The sequence below is a fragment of the Sorex fumeus genome, unplaced genomic scaffold (genome assembly GCF_029834395.1).
Source record: "Sorex fumeus unplaced genomic scaffold, SorFum_2.1 ptg000097l, whole genome shotgun sequence".
Lineage (NCBI taxonomy): Eukaryota > Metazoa > Chordata > Mammalia > Eulipotyphla > Soricidae > Sorex > Sorex fumeus.
The window spans coordinates 2,416,255-2,435,606 of NW_026606154.1; the positions used below are offsets into that span (position 1 = coordinate 2,416,255).

At 36.3% G+C, this 19,352-nt stretch overlaps 1 protein-coding gene across 2 annotated transcripts in view; it reads right to left on the reverse strand.

Moving 5' to 3' along the window:
• The window catches only part of GABRB2 (gamma-aminobutyric acid type A receptor subunit beta2), a 187,182-nt gene that overhangs the window by 166,377 nt on the left and 1,453 nt on the right, over positions 1 to 19,352 (reverse strand). For both annotated transcript variants that reach the window (XM_056133082.1, XM_056133084.1), the window contains exon 3: positions 19,211 to 19,278. In XM_056133082.1, coding sequence (XP_055989057.1) covers positions 19,211 to 19,278 — 68 coding nt within the window. The remainder of the gene's footprint in view (positions 1 to 19,210; positions 19,279 to 19,352) is intronic.

A 19,352-nucleotide genomic window follows, 5' to 3' on the forward strand; every position in this document is an offset into this window, starting at 1 on the left:
TCCCAAATGTGATGAGGTCAGAGAGATAATACAGAGGGTAAAATGCTTGCCTTGCATGCAGTCAATCAGGGTCCAGTCCCACGCATGTTGTCTACATGTTGTTCCCTTAGCAGAGCATTGGACAATTCTGATGCCAAAGTAATAGATTTCTGTCTTACCAAAGCAGAAAAATATCATCTTGAAGAATGTACTATATATTCCTAACAGTTGTGTTTTATATTATTTTTCAAACTCTTAAGAATGACCTTGGCACCCAAATACTTCTGCAAGAATCAAAGAAAGAATGAATATTCTTTCTAAAAGCACCAAGTTACACAATCTGGTCTTCTGTTTTCTTCTATGATGTAAAGCAAAAAGAACCTATAAAATCGAATTGGACAGCATTTCCTGATGTGGAATACCCTAGAATTTTCAACAAAGGTATCATTTCCTGTTTGGAATTTTAGGTATTTGTCTTTTTAGGACAAAGCTTTGCAAAAATCATAATCGTTTTAACAACCTCTATATGTGTTACCACACATTTAAGATGAAACACAATTGATTCATAAAAAAATCTACCTCTGGAAAGAGAGGAACCCATACCTAATTCTGGATATTGGCTTCTTAATATGTTTTCTCAGTAATAACAAGTATCAATAATTCTGAAAACTAGCATCTCACACCTTCATAGCAAACTAGTGCAGACAAAAAGCCTCAAACCGATTATACCCTTAAAGACTGTCAGAATTAGAAAGGGCATATTCTGCAGAATAATAACAAAGATTTCCCTCTGAAAGAAAAGTACTTTTTGATAAGCACAAATATTGTTTGTCAGCTCTTTTTCTAGAAGGTTTCTGTTGTCTTTTGTTTCTAGTTCTTTCTAACTTTGCAAATTTCACAAGTAAAATATTTTCAAAATTCTACTTTTTAGGGGTTGGGGCGATAGCAGAGCGATAGGGTGTTTGCCTTGCATGTGGCCGGCCCGGCTGAGCTGGGTTTGATTCTTCTGCCCCTCTCGGAGAGCCCGGCAAGCTACCTAGAGTATTGCGCCTGCACGGCAAAGCCTGGCAAGCAACCTGTGACATATTCGATATGCCAAACACAGTAACAAGTCTCACGATGGAGACGTTACTGGGCCCGCTCGAGAAAATCGATGAACAACGGGAGGACAGTGACAGTGAACTTTTTTAGAGTCAAGCATTTTCAGAATTGCAGAACTGAAAGGTTTCATTAACTCAATCTTTCTCATCCTGCTTGACCAAAAAAAAAAAAAAAGGTAAATATTGCCCTGTCAAACAGGAGTATTTTATTGTCTAGAGAAGGGAAAAATTATTCACAAATTTTTAAGTAGGGAATCACATTTAGAGTCTGGGTCTCCTGATCTAGACTCTTGATCTCAGATTCCTTTCAATCACACAGTTTGACCATTACAGGATATGGATACTCCATGATATGACATCCATTCTGCATAAACTGAAACCATGACTATTTCAGAGGCCTGTGGTATCATATGATTTTAAACGTATATAGCATCATTACTGAAGCGTGTAATTGTTATTAGTGAACACTGAGATTAATTATTTCACATATAATTTGCAAAGAACTTTACTAAACCATTTCTATCTATATTAAATACTTTAATGTTTACAATAACCTTTTGATGTTGATACTATTATTACTCCAACTCTAGAAGTGAGAGAAGTAATGATTTAATGAATTAAGCAATTTGGACCACACTGCACAGCTAGAAAATGCAAGAGTCAAGATTCCATGGTCCATATCTCCAACTATTATGAAATGCTACCAATGTTGGTTGTGTTGGTTTTTTGTTTTTTGTTTTTGCTTTTTGGGTCACACCCGGCGATGCACAGGGGTTACTCCTGGCTCTGCACTCAGGAGTTACTTCTGGCGGTGCTCAGGGGATCATATGGGATCTGGGAATCGAACCCAGGTCGGCCACGTGCAAGGCAAACGCCCTAGCCGCTATGCTATCTCTCCAGCCCTGTTGTTTTTATTTTAAGTATCAAAATAAAACTATTTTCAAATATGCCTGCCTTTTCTGTTTTAAGGACAAAGCTGCATCTCTACCAGCTTGAGAATTAACAACCAAATAAATTTAGCTGCAATCAAGTAGTAAGAAAAAAAGATTGTTTCAGTCAGTTCCATAATTACATTTTTACCAATTTCAAAGTAGTAGTAAGAATGTTCAAGAGCTGCAATTAAAACTTGTCCTTATTTATATTTATCTGATAGGTCAAAAAGGAAGCTCTTTTCTGCTCTTATACCTGAAATATTAAGGACATATTAGCCATTAAATAATGACAACCGGGGCTGGAGCAATAGCACAGCGGGTAAGGCATTTGCCTTGCACGTGGCCGACCCAGGTTCTATTCCCAGCATCCCATATGGCCCCCTGAGCACCGCCAGGGGTAATTCCTGAGCGCAGAGCCAGGAGTAACCCCTGTGCATTGCCGGGTGTGGCCCAAAAAGCAAAATAAATAAATAAATAAATAATGACAACTATTCTTAATTTTCTGAGCAATCTAATATCCCTGATTATCTCTGCTCTTTGATTTAGTTTATAATATTTGCCATAATTCTAGTAGAAAACCTTCAGAAAGGAATGAAAAATGCCCAAAGATGTCAGGTTGCAAAGCATTCTCTGCAACTTCTGTGGATTCCTCTCACCTCTATTGATATGCAGATTCTTACAGAACTGTAGACTACTGTGATAATGCAGTACAAGGGCTTCCAGAACGAATTCTGAAAATCAACCAAAGCACCCTTGAATAAAAATTGCAGGTTGGATGTGAGCAATGATAAAAACTTCAGAACGAAACCATAATTTTGTTGTGCTACATAGTCTTAAGAGCAAGAAGCTCTAATAAAAGAGGACTGTGAGTTATTTAACACTAGTTTAGTTCATTTCTTATGCAATTTCTGAGTCAGGCCTTTTCTAACTTAGACTTGGCTATTGTTGGAACAGCCAAGAAAAAAACATACCTGGGTCCAACCAGTCTCACGAAGCATAGTCTAACGGGCTACAGGAAAATTTCTCAGTATTGCAATATTTTCAAGGACCAAGAATAAGAGAAAAAAAATTTTAAAAATTATAATTCTTAGCAGTAGATTAGCCATCTCAAAAGCCTCCATAAATTAGTACGTAATACTTCATAATTTTATTTTTTCAGGGGGCTTGGGTCACACCAAGTGGTGTTAGGATTACTCCTGGCTCAGGGGATTGTATGTGGTGCTAGAGATCAAATGAGAATAAAACACATTCAAGGCAAGGATCTCAATCCTTGTAATATCTCTGCCCAACTTGATAATTATCTTCAAAACAAACTTGAACATAATTTACTATCACTTTTTAATGATTTAAAAAGTGACAAAGTTTCAGTCATACAATGTTCCAACACAACTTTACAGAATATTAACACTTATCATTACTGTAAAAATCTGTAAGACTTGCAAAGAATGATGACAGTCAAAGACAATAAAAACCAAGGCCAGAGGGACTGGTCCTTAGCAGAAAGCTCGCCACAATGTGGGTAGGTCAGAGAAGCGAATGCTCTGACAATGACAGTGGGAAGTGGTCACTCAGGACAAGAACTGGATGCATGATACCCATTCAGTATTGCAAATCAGAGTGCCTAAAAGAAAAACAAAAGTGTCTGCCATAGAGGTGGGGACGAGTGGGAAACTGGGGACATTAGTGAAGTGGGAGCTGATGAAGGGATGGGTGCTCCAACATTGTATGCCTGAAACTCAGTCAGGAACAATTTTATAACTTTGTATCTCTAGTGATTAGATAATTTAAAAAATTAATACGAAGCAAAGTACCTTACATATTTTCTATAATTCTTCTCTTTTCAATACTAAGTGCTATTTTTCTGTTTCTCATAACCTTAGCACAAATATATTTTACACGAGATCACAATTTCGAAATTTGAATAATCTCATTTAAATAAAGAACTAATATAATCATAAGCAAGAAAATCAAATACACAATTTCATAAGCTACTTCTTCTAATGGTTTTATCTGCAAAGAAGTTTGTACTTCATGCCCCACTAACTGTTCCAAAGGCCAAAAAAAATCTAATTTTCGGATCTTCAGGTCATATGATTTACTACAATTAAGTTCTGAGTATATAGTAAATAAGCAGATATATTGTATATAAAGAAAAAGGCATAAGTATATTCTGAGAGAAGTTTACTTATAAAAACAGATACCAGACCATATTTAATTTGATCTTCCTCTAAAATGCCATCAATATTTTGGATAATCCTATCAAACAAGAATAACAACAACCAGCAAAACGTTTGTCACATCAATTCCTCAAAACAAGAATGAAGAGATCAACTACCAGATTCTATGAAACACAGCAAAAATAGTACTAAGTGGAAATTTTATGGCTATTCAAACACATACCAGAAGAAAGAAATGGCTCAAATCAAGATCTACCCTGTCAGCTAGATAAATGAGAAAAAGAACAACAAATGAATCCCAGAGCAGGTAGAAGGCAGGAGATAATAATAGCATGTATCATTAAAATATAGTTTAAGGACCAGAGAGAGAGAGAGAGAGAGAGAACAGCAAATAAGGAACTTGTCTTGCATGCAGTCAACCTGGGCTCAGAACCCATCAACAGATTTGATTCCCTGGCCACTGCCAAGAGAGATCCCTGAGCACTTCAAAAACAATAACTGATTAAACCTGAATGCACTCTCATTTTAAAAGGAAAACATAATAATACCATACTCAATTTATAAATGTATAAATATACTTCTCTGAATCTATAGTCAAAAACTCACTGTTGACAATGCTAAGCTACTTTAATACAAATTCTTTTATCCTACAACTTCTGTTTAGAATTTTAAAAAGGTCTAATGTCCGTATCTTTTCCCTCTCAAAGTCACAACTAACTTAAAGAATACAAAATTTACAAAATTCAACTTAAAAATATTTTATATTGAATTTAAAGAATCACTAAACCCCTTAAATGCATATGGTGCATTTTCTCTCTAACTTTTGAATATATGTTGAGCACTGTAGCACTGTCCTCCCATTGTTCATCGATTTGCTTGAGCGGGCCCAGTAACGTCTCCATTGTGAGACTTGGTGTTACTGTGCTTGGCATATCGAATACATCACGGGGAGCTTGCCAGCTTTGCCATGCGGGCGAGATACTCTCGGTAGCTTGCCGGGCTTTTCAAGAGGGGCGGAGGAATCAAACCTGGCTTACATAGAGAATATGCTGAGATATTCTCTAAAATTATCAAACTTCACGCACCACCAAAACCATTTTTATTTGAATAAATCAACATGATAATTGAAACTTCTCAGTAAGACAGATCAATAAGCTAATGTATTTTAAATGGCCAACCAAATGAATTTAGACTATCATAACAAGCAAGTTTTAATGGTTATCAATACTTTTGGTGATAAAAGTTCTAGATAAAAGTCATCACCAGACCGGTATTGAACAACATTAATATTCACTTTGAAACATGTAGCTGTGGCAATATTTACATGTAGCAAGTCATGGTTATAACTATACTCAATGTCTTGTCTTCAACTATCTGTAATCAAATCGTCTGTTCTTCAAGACACAAGAATTTACATGCAGCACATAATGATTATTGGACTTATTATATACAAAAATAATAATTTTCTTTTTTGGTGAGGAAAAGGGTTGGGTCATGCCTGGTAATTGCAGGAATTACTCTGGATGGTAAGAGGTGTGGGACAGGCCTACCACGTGGTGTTGGGGACTGAACTGAGATCAGCTGCATTCCAGGCAAGTAACTTAATCCCTGTAATGATCTCAAACCCCAAAGTTTTTCTGTATTAATAAGATTTAAAATGTACAAGATAAAAGTATTAAGTAGAGATCATTGATTTAAATTTAAATTTTATTCAGTTTGGATAAAGGCAGAGATGAAATCTTTAAACTATGCCTTCAGTGGTAGTAACTCATATTAGTTTCTCAAAACTAGATAAATAAATCCTTTATAGAAGACAGAAATTGAAATAAAACATTAAAATTTTTAAAATTCATTAGGCATAAAAACTGAAAATTGTCTAATGATCCTATGTATTTTTGTACAAAACAATTGGTGATATGCTGTTTGCTTTTTAGTCAAGAATAAAAAAATCATTGAATGTAAACACTTTATCCACAATTATCATAAAGCTGTCACTGTCACTGTCCTCCTGTTGTTCATCAATTTGCTCGAGAAGGCCCTGTAACATTGTGAGACTTGTTACTGTGTTTGGCGTATCGAATACGTCATGGGTAGCTTGCCAGGCTTTGCCGTTGGGGTGAGATACTTTCGGTAGTTAGCCAGGCTCTCCGAGAGGGGCGGAGGAATCGAACTCAGGTCGGCTGTTGTCGGCTGTGTGTACAGCAAATGCCCTACCTGCTGTGCTATCGCAGTAGTTAAAAAATAAATTTAAGACTCAATAGAGTTTATGAGAATAAATTTAACAATAAATGTGAAGAGTAACTGAAGAAAATGGTAAAATTTTACTGAAGACCAAAAAGGAAAGTTAAGAATGGTGATTCATGGTCTGTTCTTCAAAAGGAAGAATATTATTGAGGAGTAAATTTTCTTCCAATATCCTAAATAGACTTCTGTGAGCTTAAAAAATATATAATCTATAGTAGTCTTTTCTGAATTTAATAGATTACTGTATTTTCCAGAAAACATTACTTTAAAATGATAAGTTATTTTATTCGGATTTCTTAAGAGAATACAACTTGTTCCCCAAAGTCTAGTCTAAAATAAAGCATTGAATAGATATGTATAAAATAAAGAAAACTCTTCTTTTGGTGTGGTCTATAATCTACAAATCTCTCAATTGTAAATTTGTCAAGTACTTAAAATATTATGACATTAAGAATCACAAAGGTATCATTTTTCTAATAAATTCTGTTAGAAAAATGGTTTGACAAAAGACATAGTAATATAATTCAAGCAAACATTTATGAGCATTTTCCTAGCACAAATTTACAGAGCCAAGTTCATTAGTCCCACTGACAAAAAAAATAAAAGCGGGTTTAATAGTGCTTGAAAAGAATACACAGCTTAACTATTAAAGAACATTTGGAGAGCGCTGACAGAAAACTGAATTAAGTTTGGATATTTTTTTCAAAGAGAGGTACTAGTTTGAGTTCATGCCCATGAAGAAAATAAAGATAAGATAAGGGAGACTAGGGCTGGAGCGACAGCACAGCGGGTTGAGCGTTTGCCTTGTACGCAGCTGACCTGGGTTCGATTCCTCTGCCCGTCTCGGAGAGCCCAGCAAGCTACCGAGAGTATCTCGCCTGCACGGCAAAGCCTGGTAAGCTCCCCGTGATGTATTCGATATGCCAAAAACAGTAACAACAAGTCTCACAATTTGTTGTAAGACATTACTGGTGCCCGCTTGAGCAAATTGATGAACAACAGGAGGACAGTGCTGCAGTGCTGCAGTGCAGGAGAGATCATCAGTCTATTAAATCAAACCCTCGTGTGGGGTAAAAACAGTTTAATTTCTTCACAAAGTGTGCTTGTTAGTTTCTTCATTTGCAGGACACAGACAAAAAAGAAAAATCACTTCAAATTTTTAGAGTATGATGGTTTTTACATGGATAAGAACACAAAATGGTGATTAGATTCTACAATCTAATAATTGGCATTACTTTTTATATTTACATTTAAATTATTTAACATCTCTGCTTCTTGTTTAATGATATTAAATGAAATGACTGAAGCCATTCATTTAAGACCGATATTAGAAAATATTCATTGAGAAATATACAACTGATGTGATACCTCAAGAAGTGGCTAACACCTCAAAAAAGTGGCAACTTTTAAAGTTAAGCTTTATAAATTTAGTTAAAAGGGAACTGTATGATTACATAGTTCTTTGTCAACCTAGCTAACTTGTAATTCTAAGAAAAAGAAAGGTACAATAATTATTTTTAAACAAACACAATAATTAAAGGTAAAGGTAATTATTTTAAACAAAAATAATTATTTTTAAACACTTCTCTTCTGAAAAAAAAGGGAAAACCATACATTCTCTAAAACATTGCTTTTTTGGTTGATGTGATTACAGAAGTTGCTATAGGGAACCTCTCTATAGGGAAGAATTGTGACTAGAAGAAAGCAATCACTGTTGAATTATCTGCATTGCAAGGCCTATTATCCACTATTTCCCATTAGAATAGAACAGTCCTTAATGCTCTATCATTATCCTCTATATTCTACTTCCATGGTAATGCAAACATAACCAACCCAGTGTCAAGGCCCATATGAGAAAAAAAAAGTTAATTTGTTTATATGTGGCTTTATTAAATGCTTTTAATTAAATTTTTATGTGTTTGATATACATTTCTAGGTCAACCTGAATAAAATGAAGTGCATTTGTTGCACAAGTGGACTGAAATTACATTTTAACCATCATTTTTATCCACATTAAAACTGAACTGGCATACTAAAAACTGACTTTTATAATGACCTGTTTAACGAGAATATTCGTGAAAAAGTCAGCAAATATTGGAAATAATTAATGATCTTGTGCCAATCTAAATTATTGATTTTTAGAGGAGAAGTCTCAAGATTCCTAATCATGGAGGCCGTAAGTTTAAATATCTACTTCAACAATTTATAATTAGGCAGTTATATATAATTGGCATCATTGTTCTTTCATGCATATGTACAATGTTAACAGCAAGTCAGCAGTCAAAGAGCTATCTTTCTAAACATGGACACAGTAGTCAACTATTATTCTAAAATAAATGTTAAAATAACTAATATTTCCTCAATTTTCTAAAACATTTCAAAACAACATTTTCAATATGTGTGTCAATAAAATTACTGTGTATTATTTTAAGAGTATAAAAATTGACTTTGGTGGTGGAACTGGTACTGGAACATAGTATGCCTAAAACTCAACTATGAGTGACTTTGTTAACCATAAAAAAACTTTGTGAGTCAATAAAATATTAAAATTAAAAAATCAAAGCTGAAAAAGAATTAACTTTCTCATAGGTATCCTTAGTATGGTATGCCTTCCACTTGATTCTTTGTGAAGATCTTTCAGACATTCCTACCATGTCACAGCATTTACTCAAGAATTTTCATTGTCTCCTTTGCACAGATCTTAACACCACCAGCAATCTGGACTCACTCTACTCTTTTGCACCCTGCCATTCCTAGTCACTTAATTTGGCAGTGCCTTCTCAAAAATTATGTGATTCTCTTTGAAGAGGAGGGTGACAATTCTAGCTCAGAGAATTTCTGTGAGAATTAAGTGAGATAGTCAAACACATTCAAATTTTTTATCTTTGCCACATTAAGTAATGAAAATTCTTAACATTTAGTGGCTTTCTTCATGCTGCCTATACTCCACAGCAATCTTCAAACAACTGGTCCTATTTTCCAATTATTTGCATGATACTGATCCTTCTTTCTCTGCTGTATGAAGCATAAAGTCTTCTAAAAATCCTATCCACTTTGATACTTTGGCTCTTTACATAAAAAATGTCCATATTATAACTAGAGTCAACTCGGTTATCAAATTCCTTCATTAGTGATGTCATCAGCTTCCACCTCTACTATAAAACTAATGTTCCTCAAGAGTAGTCTTCAGGTAGTATGTATATGTATGTACACACACATACACACACATCATAGTTCATGACTATGCAGAGAGCAGATTTCCATCTATTTATCTAGACCCAAGAATGACCCCTAAAAAAATTAGACTCACATTATATTGCATGAGAATAGTATAAGGATCAAACTAAAACCATGCTTTCAAGTCTTTAATGATGTATTAGGGATACACCATTTTCCTGTCCCACCATCTAAAACATACTTCTCTCTAATGATCCTCACTTACCTCTTGAGGAAAATAAATTTATCCTTCATAATTCTAGGGAGAACCTTAGCCTCAGTATAAAGTTTATTTCATACTGTATTATATCCATAACACAGTCTAACACAGTGGGCACAGTGCTAGTCAAGTCAACACTTGTCCTGGTATACTGACATGCCATAGTCCTGACAAAAATTCATTCAGTCCATATTTGATGATCACCTACTAATTGCCAGGCAGCATGTTAGCCATTGGAAATGCAGATAGACACTGACCAAATATTTGTATACTTCAACATCTCTTGTCTTTTCCCTATGGCTTGCACTTTTCTAAGATGCATATAGATCTACCTTAAAAATTCCAACAATGTAATCATTGCTGTTGTGTTAGAGGAGAAATGATTCTTCAATTGCCTAAACAATTATTTCTAAGTTAAGGCCTTTTGGCAGGTAAGTGGGCAGTAGGTGCCAAATTATAGTGCAAAGAAAATGAGACTTGCCAATAAAAATGCTGATGGAATGTTAACAAAATGAGCAGGAGCAAGAGCCAATAGTCTCGAATCATCCCATATTTTTTCCATTTAAACAGGGACAGGATAATATAAACTCATTTTTCTCCTTGTTCAATAGAAACAGGCGCACTGCAAGTAAAATGCACGACTGAAAGCAACACATAATACATTCTGTATTTTGAAAATTTATAACCATCTATTGTTTATTTTTTGGTTTTAGGCCAAACCCAACAGTGCTTAGGACTTACTCATGGCTCAGCGCTCAGGGATCACTCCTGATGGTGCTTGGGGATAGAACCCAGATTGTTGGGTTCTATCAGATAGCTCCCCAGTCACTAACTCTCCAGCACTCCCCATCTACTTTTTAAATTTCTTTTTGAACCATCTGTTTTAAAGTATCTTTTGCCACATATAAGAATATAAATTGATTTTGGAAAACCTGAATATATCACAATATTAGAGTGAAAGGGTATCTGTGCATATCCATTTTTGCATAAAAATTTTGCATAAAACGGATATATAATTTTTGCATAAAATGAATATAAAGTTTCCAATTGTATGAAATTTGGATTCAGTTTTATATTTGATATACCTTTATATTATTATTAATGATATGCAAGTAATATGTTCCTTTTCAAACAATCCACTACTGAGTTTATAAGCAATATTTTATGAAATGCATTAAAATTCTTTTAAAATACACTGAACAAAATGTAAAATGTTGACACACTCTTGTTTCCATTTGTTTGCCGGATTATGAACTGGCGTGTAAAAATAACACAGTAGTTTGCACTGGTGGCAGTGAAAGTGTGTATTCCACGTAAGAAAACCCAAGACTGTAAAAATTCCTTATGATATGAAAATGTAGATGTCTTTCCCACAGCGGGTAACACTCCCCCTTCTCTAACATAATCTGAGAAGCAGGGATATTTTAAAATAGGTTTCTTTCACAATGAAACACCACCAAACATAAATGAAGTGGCAATTATACGTACAATCCATCCTCGGTGAGAATATGGTTTTTCATCTCACTGCTTAGAGAGGAAAGCACACTATTCTATTCACTAGTGGTTCTCTACTGGATACTATTTCAACTTCAGGGCACATTTGCCAACTTTTGGAGACGATTTTGGTTTTCGCAACTGGTGGGGGCTATCTGGCATCATGTAAGTAAAGAGTATTGTTCAGCATCTTGGAATGCACATGGCAGCCCCTTTATAACAAAAAAAATTTTATTCCCCAAATGCTAAGAGTGCCAAGGTTAAGAACTCCGCTATAGAGTGATCACCGGGTAAGTCGTGGTCCTGCCTTCAATAGCACTCTTCCCAAAGAAAAGCACTTTCTCTCACTGGCATTTGACTGGCACTTGTATAGACCATGCCCGCTGAATCATTTGGGTAAGTGGCTAGGGAATTCCCTGAAGCACATACAATGCACTTTTAGAACAAAAAAAAAAACTTGAGATAATCCTAGGCTGACTTTCTCATAGTAGGCCTGTAGTCAGTTCTTTAGTTCAAGTTACAGACACATTTTTAGGGGAGCCTACCTTGAAAACGACAGCAAAGGGCTTACCTTAATAGTGAGGCAAAACAGACGATTTGTAAATTGGCCATATCATGAGACACAGTTGTTTAAAATAGATGGTCTCGTGTATATGACTTGAGATACAGTACAAAAAAAATAATCAACCACATTGAATGGCATATTTGTAGAACTCATACAAATAAGTTCTCTTTGGGTGAGACAGAGAAATAACAAAGGGTAGGGCACTTGATTTGCAGTACAGTTAACTCTGATTCAATCTCCAGCCATGCATATGGTCATTGTCTGAGCACTGGTAGGGGTTACTACTTGAGCACAGAACCAGGAAACATCCCCGGAACAACCCTGGATGTGCCCCAACACCACTGCCCACCCCAAACGCCTGCCCAGAAAAAATGCTCTTAGGCAAAAGTTCAATTGCAATGGCAGTCTTGACACTAACAGAGAAGGGGAAAAGATGCTTTACTCACACAACGGTTACAGCATAAAACCAGTTTATAGTTCTGCTGGACAACAATATTGTTACAAGTAAAAACATCGTACCCATTCAGAGTAAAAAGCATGATGAGATTACAAATCTTTGACTTTTCAAGATCATGCATAATTCTTTTATTTCTTGGTTTGAACTGGCTTAACAGATGCCATGGAAAGAATAGGTTTCTCAAGGACAAAAAATAAATGGCTAAAACTTAATTCTCACTAAATAAAGAAACTACTTGAAAAACATAATTTTAAGAAAATTACCGTATTTTTTCAAGGTGAGAAGAGTGAGGAGTAACTAATTTTTATAACTTCACTGTTACACAAGACCCCGCACAGGAATAAAAATACTGCCACCAAATAGGGTTCTCAAAAAATGGAAGCATGTTTTTTCTTTACTTGTTTGTACAGGTCCTACACCACACACACACACACACACACACACACACACACACACACACACGCACACACACACACCCCTGGGTGATGACAGGGATTAAACTCAGGGTCTTACACATACTAGCCATGTGCTCTATCACTTAAGCTATCATGACCCTGAAAATAGGTTTTCAAAAGGAGATAAAGCTACATTTACAGGTTACAATGCAGTATAACAGATTGGTTTAAATAAGATTAAGGCATGTTTAGTCAATCCTTTGCTAGCTGGGTGACTGAAGAAGCCATTTAACATCTCCAAGACTCAGACTTCTTTAGGTAAACAGACAGGCAGAGACCACTCAGATGTTTTTGAAGGAGATAATGTACATCAACATGGGACTTATCAAATTAAGGAGTCAATAAGCAAGAGCCAATAAGAACCCGATGCGAATGGTGGAAAATGTTGGGACATAACAAGAGCAGGTGGAGTATAGAGAAGAATGGGGAAGACGAGGCGAAGGAAAATTTAAAAGCTTGCTGAAATTGGGTAGGAGAATTTCCAAGCATCATTTGTTCTGAAGTAAGCCTGCCTATGTTCAATATGTGCACAACCTCCTCACCAAGAGACATGCTTCTTGAATTCCCTTCTTTGTCCCTTTGTCTCCTCACACACCCAATTCCCTCCAATGGCCAATTTCAGCCTCTTCTGATCTCCACAAAAAGTGTGCCCTATGTCACAGAGACAGGATTTCCATTTTCTGTTTTATCAATCCACCTCCTTGTTCTGCTTTGCTTATGGAACACATTCCTTTTTCTAAGGGTTAGTCTCCAAATTGTATGACTCCTTTTAGGGATTGTTCTGTCCAGAATTTCTCTCAGATCTGAACTTCTCAAGGGTATATCCTTCAATTACTAAAAGTTCTAGGGGCTGGGTATGTAGCTCGGCAGTAGAGCATTCGCTTTGCATGTCAAGAACCTGGTATTTTGTTGCTGTATTTCAATAAGCAGGCAAGCAGGCCCCAATACTACATTGGGGAAATTTCAAACTGATTTCAAGTCTTCATTATGGCATCTAACACAGCTGACCATTTCTTCTTTAAAAAATTCTTTCTCCTCGAAGCTAGTCAGACATTATTATCTGCAGGTACTCCCCTTTCTCTGTGGTTATTAATCTCCTTTGTAGCTTCCTTCTCAGTCTTCCACAACTTCAATTCAAATTCCCATTTTTAGCTGTTCTCTTTCTCTTTTTAATTCTGTGCATTCACAGAGTGATAAGTCCCACTTATACTATGGCAGTGTCCGAGTGCATGCCTCTAGGCATAGCCAAGACTCTTCTTTGGTTAGAGACCTGTATTTTCTGACTAGCTATTGGTTATCTTCACTTGAGATGACATCTGTACAGAAAAGTCAACCTTTCCCAAATTGAGCTCATTGTGTACCTAACAAGTTTCATCTCCCCAGCCCACCCCACCGTTTGCATTTAGCTGCCCTTCCCACATTGTCTGTATTAATAAATGATACCACTCAAATCTTGGGATTCAGCAAGTCTCCTAAGTCTTCATCTTATAAATATCCTGATTATTTAGCTCCACTTTTTCCATGTCTTAGTTCACTGATCCTTCCTGGATTTCTGCAGTGAGTTTTCAAGCTTCATCTTATAAATGTCCTGACTATTTATCTCTACTTTTTCCATCCCTGTCTTAGTTCACTGATCCTTCCTGGATTTCTGCAGTGAGTTTTCATCTCCTCTCTTGGCCTCACGTCTTCTATCTACTTCAACTCATTTCCTATATCAGAAGCATCTTCAAAAAGTAAAATACCTTTATGTGTGCATCCTACCATTATCTTTTAATGGGTCCCTAGAGCCTCTGGAACAAACTTTAAATTATCAGCAAATGAAAAATATGGTCTTTATATTTGATAACTAAATATGATTTTATTGATAAAATCTTAACATTTCCTCACTTGTAAACTCAACTCCAGCCATTTAAAGCAAATTTTTGGCATTTTGTTTCTCCCTGAGTCATTCTATCCTATATTTTTCTGCTTGAAGCATCTATTCAGACATTAAATCATCATTTTTACTGATTAATTGCTATAAACTATCCCAGAATTCAACATTCTTAATATGCCCTCTTTCAAAGCACTTACAATTCTATATTGATTTTATAGTCATTCTCCCCACACTGGTTGACAGAACAGTGAATGCTTTGAGGTATCTCACTCTGTGATGTTTCCGTAGTGAATAAAAACCAATTATTGCTATGACAACATAAAATTCACCTACTGCTTGGAAATTAACTGGGAGTCAACTATTAACTAGCCATTGTATCTAGAGCAAACTCACGTGTGGAGAGAGGCTCTAATCTTGTTAACACAAATTTTATTAGCAGGATCCGGGAAGACATTTAATATGTAACTTACAGAGTGATTTGAAAAATCAAGTAATGAATGGGAAAGTCAAGTCACAAATGAACCTATGGGAGTACATGGTACTAGATACTCAACTGGCTGCTCAGAAAAAAAAAAATCTGGGAAAAAGATGGGATTATACTTACTAGAAGTAGAGTAGCAACCTGCAGTAGAATTAAGAACAGTGAACATCCTGGTAAGAAGTTTCATGAGACTAGGGAGTGTCACCTTGTTCACTGCTCTGTCCCTAATGTCCAACATCTGGCCGAATCATAGTAGCTGCTAAATAAGTGTGTTGAGCTGAATTTTAAACTGTGCAGCTGGTGATACAAGAAACATCTGGGTTTTTAAAAAAATTTTAAGCAGCATTTTCCTCCATTCACCATTCCATAAAAAAGGTAATTTCTGCATGTGTTTACTAGAATTCTTTCCTCAAAAGTGAAATATTGCTTCACTCTTTGGTTGGCAAGCGTGTTGTTTCAAGATGGAGAAGAATTTTATTTAAATGAAGAAAAATCTATTTTAGTCCATAATCTTCAGAGCCAATTTTGGATCTTAAAACGTACTGTTCATCAAAGAATCTTAACAAAAACATTTCTGCCAATGTAACCAAGACATCCAAAAATATTTCATACCAAAGCCAAGCTTTCTGCTCAAGAAGAGCATTCTAAGCGATGTCTCATTCTTCCAAAGGTGTTCCACTGAGCCAAACGTTACCTGAGCCACATGGCCCAGAGACCATCATCAATCTGATGTAAGAACACGTGATACATGCAAGAAAGGGATTTGGAACTTCTTAACATTTATGCTAGATTCACTAATTTACCTGAAACTTCTTTGTAACCAGAGAAATCTTATCATAAAACAAACTATTGAGCAGGAATTCAACTGACACAGATTTCTCACATTTTACTTCTTAAAAACATTTTTAGGGGTTTTATTTTGGGGCCATATCCAGCATGCTCAAAACTTACTACTGACTGTGCACAAGGATTACCTGGACGAGCCCAGGTCAGCTGCATGCAAGGCTAGGGGCTTACCTGCTGTGTTCTATCTCCAGCCCTCTTCCTTTCATTTTAAACAGAAGGAACCCGAGAACCTGATACTTCGGATTGTAAATTACCCTCCGAAATAAAGCCGGGTAGAGAGAGACTATTGAATGCGAGTTTGATACCAAGTTTTCAGTATTAGGTTATGTTTATAGAATACCAACACTTTCACGTGTATACATTTATTAAATCTGGTAGTTACTGGAGATAGGTAAAAAAGACCTATTCCTCCCTTATAATAGCTGGGAAAATTGAGTTCCTACTGACCATGACTACCCTCATGATGACTAAGCAGAAATAGTTCTTAAGACTAGATTCCATTCATGGTCTTTCCACCACTATTATTTACTGGGAGTACCACAATGACTCAAGTTTCTTTCCTCTTAATACAGAAGACAACTTACACAGGCTAGGGCCTACCATTCTTCAAAAAAAGAGGCTTGTTACAATAAAAGGAAGTTACTATTTCCAGAGTGCGAAACACAAAATACAATGAGGCAGAAACATGTGTGAATCAACTTTTAGGTTTTGCTTAAGCAGTCAACAATTCTTTCGGAACTAAATCTAGTCAAATGACCCTGACCCCAAATATGTCCTGCATTTTCTATTTTATTTAGACAACAGTGAATTTCCCAACTCTTGACTCACTCAGTAATCATACTTTAAAAAATATTAACATATATCACAGAATTTTTCTGTGAGGGATTATTGAAAGCCACCAAGATTGCCAGTCAAAATGTGTTAATTATTCAACACGTAAAAATAGGTCTGGACATCACGTCCACATGTGTTAGCATTCAGATAAGAAAGGAATTATGTATGGACTTAACACTTGGTTTTAAGCACTAATGCTGCAACACTGTCCTATTTACCACCTGACATTTGTTTTTGCACTTCAGCATCCCATGATTTTTCTGCAACAGTAAATAGCTTTAAGAAATAACACCTTGCCTTAGCTAGGTTTATATTTTGACTAGCAGATCCTGGCATTGCATCCACCTCAGGGTATCTTCCCAAAATGTTACATGAAGATAAGAGATGAAAAGAAAAAAAACAGGAAGGAAAGAAAAAGGAAATCCTACTACTCAAAATAGTCTGAAGATATGATACATTATGAGTTCTTAATAACAACCTGTAGAAACTTCCAGTCATTTTGTTATTGTCTCCTTGCAATCTAATTATTTATAAATTTCTCCATAAAATCCTATTTGTATGATACTCTAAAGAGAAAAGCAGTAATATTTGGAATATAAAAGAGCAAAAGTGAATGAAAATGCAGAACAAAGACATCCACAGCAATTACATGCAGGACACACAAAACAGTACCCAAATTCTACACAATTTTGTCTTTATAGCATAATTTTGATTCATGCACATAGGACTTTGGATATACTCCCATTAGAGGTATTAAGATATTTCTCTTGGTAAAATTTATAATATAAATTCATAAAGATCAAAACAGCCACACAAAATGAATATTTGCCAAGCTAAGAAATGGAGCAGTTTTCCAAGAAAGAAAAATGTCACATGTTAAATGTTACCCGACAGGATAGTTTTATAATGTTTGAGAAATTTGTGATCTTTATATTGTATATATAATCTTGTTCTTAATTATTAGAATATGAGAAAATACATATAACAAAGCTATCCCTTAAGAGCTGAATAATTCCCTAAAGAAGCCCTAACATGTCTATTACTTGGGGATACCTCAGGATTATCACCCTTTGCTGAGCAGTGGTTAGAGACTAAGCTGATTCCTATTTGAATTCTGGGAATATGAAAACTTGAGTACTATTGAAAGAAAACCACTGACACACACTGTATCTATTTAATCAATCAATAAGTAACCTATCTTTCAATTCCTGATGGCCAGTCTCCAAGTGGTTTATTTTACTTTTTGTTTATTTTTAACAAAACCTTATACACGATTCCCTCCTTCATAGGGCCTCCCATTTTTAGGCAAAATCACGACACAACACAATCTTATGGAACGTACTCTGCTATCAGGATTTAGAGTAACACCGAAACCTTACATTCCAAGATTAGGGATTTTTCCAAAGGGGTGAACTCCAAAATCAGAGTAGAAAATCACTGGAGATAGCCCAGGAAAGTGGGGGTAACAGGGATGCAAGTCCTTGTCTTGCGTGACTGCAGTGCTCCAACATGGACAGCAGGGGGCGCTCCCGCACGACGCAAACCCCCCACAAGTGATTCCCAGTCAGGAACACCCAGTTGTTTCACTTTACATTTGCCCCAAATCCATGAAGGTAGCTACCCAAATTGTGCTGTTGTCTGTATACTGTACATGCTTTGGAATGCAGTAAATAACACTGCAGAAATAACTGGAGTTGGCGAGTGGAATGAGCTTATCGTCTACAAAGATGGTGGGCAATTTTTATTTTACTTATTTGGGTAGGCAGATAGGATTAAGGGAGGCTGGGATCAACTGAGTATGTGTGGAGAAAAAACCTTGCCATCAGCTGTCAAAAAACAGTTCCGCAAGCAACAAGTGGGAATCAGTGTCAGGTCACGTATTCAGCCTCTTTGATAGCTGTCTGGGTTATATTCTTTGGAAATGAAGAAACCCACCACTCCTCTCCCGCCCCCCCAGATCCCACCCCCACCGAATTTAGGAAATGACACGATGATTTCTGTTTCTTCTTGAACTTTGGCAAAGGGGGGGGGTGACTTCCAGTATACGGCTCCATTTTGCATATGAAATGCATTTTACTCACTCTATGCCAAGTCTAAAGTATCAGAATAAGATTAGAAAAATCATTACCAGCCAGAAAGAGTCAGTGCTGAAACTTCAAACATCATGAGCTTCCAAAGCAAAATTCCTGGTCTTTGCTCTGCCTACACACACACACACACACACACACACACACACACACCATTACCACCACCACCACACTCAGGCTAGCTTATTTTTCCTCCTCTCCCCAGAGGAAGGTCTGCAGAGACACGGCCATAAACTTCAATACTCACCATATTCACTTCGGAAACCATATCAATGCTGGCGATGTCAATGTTCATTCCCACAGCCACAGGGGGACCTGCAAACCAAGATGGCTGGTCACATGATTTCTCAGAACTTCACTTGGAGCAAAAGTTGTCCCAATGCTTGGGG